Source organism: Nannobrachium achirus (assembly GCF_963921795.1).
Source record: "Nannobrachium achirus genome assembly, chromosome: 7".
NCBI classification, from domain to species: domain Eukaryota; kingdom Metazoa; phylum Chordata; class Actinopteri; order Myctophiformes; family Myctophidae; genus Nannobrachium; species Nannobrachium achirus.
In genome coordinates this window covers 22,812,031-22,821,301 of record NC_137816.1, presented here as the reverse complement: position 1 = coordinate 22,821,301, position 9,271 = coordinate 22,812,031, and the positions used below count along the sequence as shown (strand labels likewise).

Sequence of the window (9,271 nt, the reverse complement as noted above, 5' to 3'; positions counted from 1 at the left end):
CGTAGTTCCTCAAATGTTTTAATTGGCTGATTGAATATCTGACTGCATAAATTATGACACAAAACGAAAGGGAGTCTTGGAAAAAAATGCATTCTTATAAAATATTTCATGGATGGCAAATAAGCTCACATAAACACAATGACAGTTTTTCGTTCGCACGGCAAGCATGATCCGATCCCTTCCATGTGAACTAAAGTTTTAAATCAGGCAAAATACCACAAATAGCCACCTTGTAACATAATACATAACACAATTCTTCAAAGGAAATAAAGGAAATAAATACACTTAAATAATTACCAAATAAATAGACAAAATGCCAAATAATAAATAAATACATACATGTCCACGTTTAATACACTACACGATTGCCCATAGACAACATTTTCTGTCCATTCTTGTCTAAAATTCTTGCATAAAATCATTTTAACACCACTTAAAAACAATATTGTGCAAAATGATAGCCACATCCCACAGTTTGAATTGTCAGTTCTCACTGCAGTAGCGCAAGGTAGTTCCACTGTGTCATATGTGGACACTCGTCGTCCACTTTGTCCATTAGTGCATATTAAATGTCCCACTGTTTGTTATTGTAGGCCACAGCTGCCATTCATCTAATAGGAAACAAAAGGAGACAGAAATAAATACATATATATATATATATTTTTTAGTATTTTTCATTAACATATGTAAAAACAAATAGTAGTATTATGCATTCAATATGATAACAGTCTATGATCATCAGTTTTGGCCATGATCTATTAGTGTCATCACACGTCAGTACCCTTCTACATACATATTACATGTTGCATATTTTTGCTGTTGGGAAGTACTTGTATCTCCATAATTCATCTTTTTATGTGTTTTCATAACTTAATCCCCTGGTTTATACTGACATGACGGTTAAAAGTAGCAGACATTGATGATATACAACACGTTGCGAGCTTGTAGATGGGCTTGAAGATGAATTTTCACAATTTTTGACACACGCACCCAACATATAATAATTTGTACCCCTTTTTCCTCCCCGATTTAGGTGCCGGCTACATGGAGCTGCATATTTCTGAAGCTAGACATTTTTTTGTGCTGTTGGGGCTTGCAGCCACACAAAGCTGGATATTTCGGCTATGAAACTGGATATTTTTTAAACCGGATGAATAAGTGGAGAGATTGAAAAATATCCGATTCACTGGATCCGTGTAGACAGGGAACCCGGATATCTCTGAAGACTTTACTGTGTGTGTGCTTGTTAGACCGATATCTTTATCGTGTGGACCTAGATATTCTTCTATGTGGATATCTGAAAAACCGGGATATATGAAATATCCAGCTCCGTGTGGACCTAGATATTTTTCTATGTGGATATCTGAAAAAACAGGATTTATGAAAAATCCAGCTCCGTGTAGCCATGGCCTGTTGTATCCAACTGGCTCACCTGCCAGTGAGGAGTCCCCACCGGGAGGAGGTAGTGCCACTCCTACGACCCAACAAATATCACCCTCCCTGCCTGGCTTCGTTCCCACACACACGGGCCAATTGTCTTCGTGTACACGCTCCTCAATGCCTTATGCACCGCAGTGGATTCCAACCCCTAGACTCCACAGTGGTGGGCAGGTAGGTCTACTTTACCACTGCGCCACCGGAGCACGAAAGGTTTTTATATATTTAACCAATAAAAAGTATTAACAAGAGCTTGTGACTCAATTATAACTACAGTACTTTGGATCCATTGGAACACATGTTTTTGTTTTTATTTCCTGAAATATAAACGGTTTTGGACATAGAAGGTTTCCACCCGACAGCGACAATATGTTGTTGGACCGTTTCTGCATTAGACACAAGTTGGTGTGTGCATGTGCGTGTGTGTGCGTGTGCATGAACGTGCGTGCGTGTGTGCGTGCGTTCATGTGTGTGCGGGCACTCGGGTGATTGTTGGTGACTTGACCCTTTTTTCCGTGTCAGTGTTGGGTGACTCACCTGGTTCACCTCTTCATCACAGGTCTGAAGGCGGTGACCTTGTCATCTTGCAGGGTCCCACAGGCCTCGTTAAGGTTGGCTGACTCTGACTCTGTCTTGCCACTGGAGAATCCTACACACACACACACACACACACACACACACACACACACACACACACACACACACACAAAATATTACCTCACACTGTAATCATCATTCGTTGCTTCTAAGAGTTTTAACAGACATTAACCACTTTCAAACTGATGTATCTTTTTGTGCATGCCATTATACGTGAACATTTCCAAAGAAAAAAAGTAGCGAAAACCAAGCTCACAACGCATCACATCTCGATGCGTTGTCAGCTTGTTGATTTGTAATTCTGCTATGTTAATGTATAAAACAGGGTAATGTATAAAATCAAGTGCAAAGATGCATACCTTCAATGGAGTACTGGCATGTGTCAGCGAGTGCAGGGTACAAGGAGCAGTGCAGCTGGAGGCTCTTGTGACTGTAGCTGCCAGCACCGTAGATTTTGGAGTGCAAAGGTGGGGCCTCCTGGAAGGGGTTCTCTGCGTTGGTCACATTGTTAGATTCGTGGAGGCCCATGATGCCCCCACAATGTCCAGCAGGGGCCCCAGGCAGCCTGGAGGTCTGCAGCTGGTATTCCCCCCCAGCCAAGCTGCCTGTCCTCAGCTCCGAGCCCTGGCAAGGGCTAAGTATGACTCCCGAGGCCGCCGTGCGAGCCAGAGACCAGATCCGCGGCTTGTCCGAAGGTTCAAAATGGGACAGGGATATGGTCCCCGTGGGCACAGTGGAGGAGGAGGGGGGCTTGGATGCCACGGGTTCCAGGAAGTCAGAGGGGAGAGGTGGGAGAGAAGTCAAGCCCTTGATGCCGCATGGGAAGGCGGGGAAGCTGTTGAGGTGCAGCTCGGAGTCCCTCTTTGGAGGGGCCCCGGACACTGCCATGGCCCTGTGTAGGTCCAGCTCATCAGGGGCCACCTTCTCACAGTCACTGTCCAGTTTATCACAGTCTTCCTCCTCCATGTCCTCCAGGTCACTTAGATGAAGTTCCTTATCTTCCTTACCGTCACAGGAGTCTTGAGTTCAAATAAGAGAAAAGTACAAAAACATGGGGTAAGTGTAATAGGCTTAAAGCAGTTTAACTAAGCATAATATTAAATCATCTATTTAGTCTTGCGGACTAAAATGGTTCACTTTATTTCCCCAAAAAGTATCTTCTTGCCAGGATTAAAGACAGACTGAAGAGATATTATAACCCAATACACTGTGTCTAAAACTCTACCTAGCCACAGCACTCGAAAATCTTAAGTCTGGTATAAAATCTAACAGGCGAAGATCTTTTTCATCAGTTTGTTGAATGTTTCAGCACTATTAACACTATCGAATCATTTGAACTGAATGAATTGAACCACTTAAAACACTATTATACCCATTCACATTGATACTATATACTGTACCCCACCTCCGGGTGTCTAATAAGCCTCACACTTGTCTTTTCTACACCAAATCTCGTCACTGAAAATAGCAGATTAACCTAACCCAATCCTACCTTTTAATAGCGGGCAACAGCCGGCTACTCTGGGCGACAAAAATCTTCTAGTGGACACCTGACGTCATTATCGTACGTCCTCCATTGGGTAAACAAAGCAACACATGAATTTGATTGGCTATCGCCGGACGATGTCGCCCAAAGATAAAATATTTTCATGTTTTTGGCTATGGCCTCATCGCCTGCTATCGCCAGTAGTTGCCGGGTCCCATAGACAAATAACGCACTTCATAAGGCCGACCATCGCCCACTGTTAAAATGCACTGTAACCTAACCAATGGCCGATGGGCGCCTACCACAAAGAGTTGTATTAACCCTCTTGTTTTTTTCATAAATGAATGCTCTACTTCGTCATACTACTACAGTAGCAAAAGAAAAATGCTGATCAACAGGCTCAAAATGTGACACTATGTGACATGTTTTAAGCTGCTATTTCTGCCATTTTGTTTACTGAAAAGTAACATTTTGGACATACAAGGTCTCCAACCGACAACGACGATTAGGAGGGTATACACATTACCTTTGGTGAGACACTCCTGGTCACTCTTGTCGAGGTCGTCGTCCTTTCTGTCGTCGTTTGCCTTGGTCTTGGGAGACCAGGTCATCTTGTTCTCCTTCTTGAGCCTCCTGCGAGCGTTGGCGAACCAGGTGGACACCTGGGTGAGGGTCATCTTGGTGATGATGGCCAGCATGATCTTCTCGCCCTTGGTGGGGTAGGGGTTCTTGCGGTGCTCGTAAAGCCACGTCTTCAAGGTGCTTGTGGTCTCCCGGGTGGCGTTCTTTCTCCTCGCTGAGCCATTGAAGTCTACAGTTCCATATCTGGTAGTGCACATACACATACACATACACACACACACACACATGCACACACACACACACACACACACACACACACACACACACACGCGCACACACACAGTGTGTTTCAGTTTCAGCAATGTTTCATTTCAAGTTCAAAATGTATTTTCAAATGGCAGAAATATATACAGTATATATATAGGGCTGATGATTATTGTTTTGTAATAATAATCACAATCTACAAAGTAACTAGTAAATTTTAGTGGACGAAAAAGTACTATATTTTCATTTGAGTAATTGTAAATACTGAGTAAAGATACATCAAAATTGTACCTAAATACAGTACTTGAGTATGTGTACTTAGTCGTGCACATACACACTCGTGCACGGCCACACACACACACACACACACACACACACACACACACACACACACACACACGCACACGCACACGCGCACACACACACACACATGCTGGAAATTAGCATCATTAGCTAAATACCTCATAAACTATTCAATCAAAAGATCCAACTCCCCCAGAGTGTTATTTGAAGTACAGCTCCGCTCAGCCAGTCTATCAATATCACTAACACACCCCGACCTTTGATCCAAACCTGACATATTCCCACAATGAGGTGATGGTTCCAACATAAAATATGATTTCTGGACAACTACACATATTTACAGACTAGTCCACGTCTAGGTAATACCAATTTCTTTTAAAATACTTAAAATAAGAAAAGTTCTCCCATAACTGCTGGAAAAAAAGCATGCCGCTGTCCGGGTAAGAATCATGACTGTAGGAGGTCACTAGTTTTACACTGTTTAAGGATAATATGGGCCTGTAAATGTACATTGTCAACCTCCAACATTCAAAACCCGCTACACCTGCAATGCTCAAGAAGCAACTCTATTTTTAACTGTGAAAATAAATGCACGTTGATGATATGAGTATCCTTGAATTAGTTTATCTTGTGAGTGCAGGGTGGACTTATTCCACACCTAACATCACAAAACATTATTTACCAGAAGGACTTCTGAACGTGGGGGTTGTCACAATGTTGTTGCTCAAGGTCAAATTAATATAGGTACTTTTTTTTCTCTACTCCTTTGAATTTCCAGCATTTTAAATGATCTGTTGTCCTGTCTTTAAAGGGCATGGTGGATATAAAATGGACCTTACCTGTCGTATTGATACTGGCCCAGTGAGTGGTCATATGGATAGTACGCAGCAGTTTGGGTGATGCCAGAGTGTAAAGTGCCTGTTCCATCCTTAATGTCATATTGTGGATTCTATAAATGAAATAAATTATAATATATTCAAAATTAGATGGGGATTTGTTTGTGTGTGCTTATAAAAGCCTATTTGGCAACCTTTTCTCTCTGAGTTTCATTAAACATTAAACACCCCATAGGGAACAAACATGCTTTAGCCTATCTGTTTGGAACCGGAAGATTAGTTCCATATTATTTACTCTCTTGGTTAAATCTAGTTATACAGTAGATTATTATATTAGACCATTATTCTCAGCAAGTAAATAAAAAGTGGTACATTTGAGAGGCTACAACATTTTTCATTTCATGCACAGTGAACACTTTTTTACTAAACTTGATTCACCCATGCTGTGATGACACACACACACACACACACACACACACACACACACACACACACACCTACACACACACACGCACGCACGCACGCACACACACACACACACACACACACACACACACACACACACACACACACACACACACACACACACACACACACACACAGACACATCCTCAGTGTTGTTAATTTCATCCATGTTTAACTGAGTGTATAAGTAACCAAATGAACCTGTGTAGATTTGTACACTCCCAGCCCAGGTATTAAATAGAGGTGACTTTGCGCAAACACTCACAATAAAATAACAAAATAATAAACGAATATATTAAAGAGGAAAGAAAGTTAAATGAGCAGTCAGCAGCTTCATAGATTGAATTGATCAAGAACCCCTTTTAGGAAGGAAGACTGCAGCTCGACTCAGACAGGCAGACAGGTACAGATCGATGCTGGCGGAGCAGCCAGCCAGCCCGTGCGTAAAGCTCGACCTACCAGCGAGGAGTAGAGAGACGGCTCGGTGCTGTATGGGAAGTAGTTGGCATAGCCGTGCGTGGCTGCGGCCGCGGCAGCCGCGTACGGAGAGCTGTACATCCCCAAGGCGGCGTTGCAGAGCTCGGTCCTGGCTGTGGGCAGCAGCCGGTGCTGGTGGTACTGGTTCTCGTAGGAGGAGGACGGGCAGCAGAGGGACGCTACTGGCGGCTGGTGGGATGAACTGGTGCCGCCGTCACCAGACACCGACCTGGAGGAAATCGAATCGTAGCAAGTCGTACTGGGGTTTGCCGACACGAAAAACTGCATGAAGAAGAATCGTGGATAGACAAGAAGTGTCAATGGCTTTTTTTTGTCGCATCCATGCGCCTTTTTTATTTATTTGGATAGTGTGTGAAGTAAAGGAGTGATTGTTGTAGGCTGATAGGGGATTTCAGGTGAGGTAAGGAGGAGGAGAGTGGCTTTAGGCAAATCCGTGACAGGCTCAAATTAATGTTTCGATGTAAAATACTGTGTACATTATTTATATTGTGAAACTATACAGTCCTGGTAATGTGAAATATGATCTTTATTCTTTTTAATATTTAAGAGTAGGCTAATATCTATAATAACAGTCAGTTAAGTTGTCGGCAACGCCACTAAAACGAGATGAAAAGAACATGTTAGAAAATAAAAGTTGGAGAATAACTTTGCATAGGAGGATAGCTTAACTTTGGCACTAAAAATTAACAAACTGCTTTGAACTGTAATATTAAAAAGCCTTTATTAAATGCTTGAATTGAGCTAAGCTTTCTTTCAAACCCATACAAAATAATAATTGCAATAATTGCACTCGGATGTCCGATCGAACTTTGTGTGAAAAGTTTGGAGTGCTTGGAGTTTAACGAGCGGCGCGCAATAGCGCCTCGTAGTTTGACTAATAGGTGACATTCATCTCCATTGTCATCAGAACAACACGTGAGCTTCATTCATAATTCAGTGTAATTGGACATGCATGTCGATATTTGGTCCAACAAAAAGCACGACACGCAAATAGTTGTCATTACTGTCAGGGAAGTTTGACAGTCAGCCAGCGGTCTGTCTTATCAGAGGCAGAGGGTAGTTTATGACTCAATAAAACGTAGGCTGTATAAAGTAGGATTACATATTTTTTGCGTGCAAAATAGTTAGGAGATATAACACAAAATGCAGAGGCTTACCTGGGAAGTTGCATTGTAAGGGTATCCAAACTGCGAGAAAGACATAGCTGCTTCTTTTGTTACCATCTGCAATATTCTTCACCCTTGATCGATTGCAACCAATTCTTCTTAAATCCACCGTCTTACACACATTTCCACGTTGCACGGCCTTCCCCTCAATAATAGATGACTTTATACACTCATAGGATGGAGACTTTCGGCTGCAATACCAGCTGCAGAGTTTTTATATGAATGAATAATCCCCCAAAGGAGCCGATAAGAAATGAAATTAAGCGTCATTAAGTATACAAAAAAAAAGAATGTTGTTGATGTTAGCCGAAGGAGGCTTAAAGGATAACGAAAGACTTGCAAGATATGGACTCTGCTTGTGCTATTATTTGTGGCTCTATTCTTTAGCATTCACCCATGCAAGGGTACCAGCGTGACGTCATTGTAATCCCGGAACGACAGGACAGCAAGGATGGAATAATGTCTTTGCCAATCACGTCCAGCATTGCGTTTTTCTTTACAGGGTTGCACTGTACTACACAGCTGTGTTGCTCTTTGTGTGCAATCCTTGGCTGATTTAATGATCAAATAAAGACTTGGAATTGCTATTGTGCTTCCATTGTTTTGTGAAATGATATTCATTCAAAACAAACTAAAATTGTTCATGGCTATATTTTGGCAGCGCCACCATGGGATTGTTCTGTTATAGGCCTATCACGCATACATTGCTCAGAATGTCAGATGATTTATAGTTGTAATTAAGCTTGTGCATCTATAAGACAGAACAACTAAATCACGTGTATTCTGCATGTTGTCATGACCAGTAAAATACATTTGACTGTAGGCCTATTCTTCATATTTGTCTGTGATGATAATAAAGAAAGGAGGGGGGGTAATTTAATGAGCACCTCTGAAACCCCACTTTCCCCACCTCGACCTTTGTTCGCCTCTGGCTGTGCTTGGCCAAAGGTCCAAGCCAGAGTTAATGACGATGATGTTTCTATCTTTCTCCATTAGAGACAGGTTGAGTCCCAGGTGGAAGGGGCTCTTGACAGGTCAATAGACCAGTGATTGATGCCCGCCTGGAGACCTATGCGTGCGCACTGCGCGTAATGCGTAATTGTATCAATTAACAAATGGATACGTGCCTGTGTTAAACCAGCCAGTAACTGAGTGAAAATATGCCTTAGAGGTGAAACACAAAAGGAACTGTGAGAGAAGGTGCAAAAAAAGAGAAAGAAAGTGGAAACCCCGCGCTCTCTCACTCTAATTAAATATCCGTGGACGCGGGAGCACGAGAATTGCATTTTAATTGAATAATGCTCACTTGAAGAAGATGGGGAAGGAATGTGTGGCTGCCTCCCATGCAGTGAATACAATGAGAATGAATTTTAAGCCTTATTAGATCAACAAATCAACCATCACTGGCTTCTCACCCCCCCCCCCCCCTCTCTCTCTCTCTCTCTCTCTCTCTCTCTCTCTCTCTCTCTCTCGTATCATAAACACAGTCGCACAACCACAGACAGTGTCAAAGTTTGGTGTTTCAGGACAGGACAGCCGAATGATATTGCGTTCTACGCCAAACCATAGGCCTAATAGAACACTGGTTCCCAAACACTGGGTCTTGACCCATTTGTGGGTCGTGGAATATTTGTTTA

General features: G+C 42.4%; 1 protein-coding gene across 1 annotated transcript; it reads right to left on the bottom strand.

The window, feature by feature from the left end:
* Positions 1–1,979: 1,979 nt before the first annotated feature.
* On the bottom strand, positions 1,980–7,691 carry irx6a (iroquois homeobox 6a; the record flags this gene model as incomplete). Its single annotated transcript, XM_080729907.1, has 6 exons — positions 1,980–2,086; positions 2,394–3,053; positions 4,047–4,345; positions 5,509–5,618; positions 6,430–6,729; positions 7,626–7,691. The coding sequence occupies 6 exons, from the start codon at positions 7,689–7,691 to the stop codon at positions 1,980–1,982; spliced, it is 1,542 nt and encodes a 513-aa protein (XP_080586033.1).
* Positions 7,692–9,271: the final 1,580 nt, after the last annotated feature.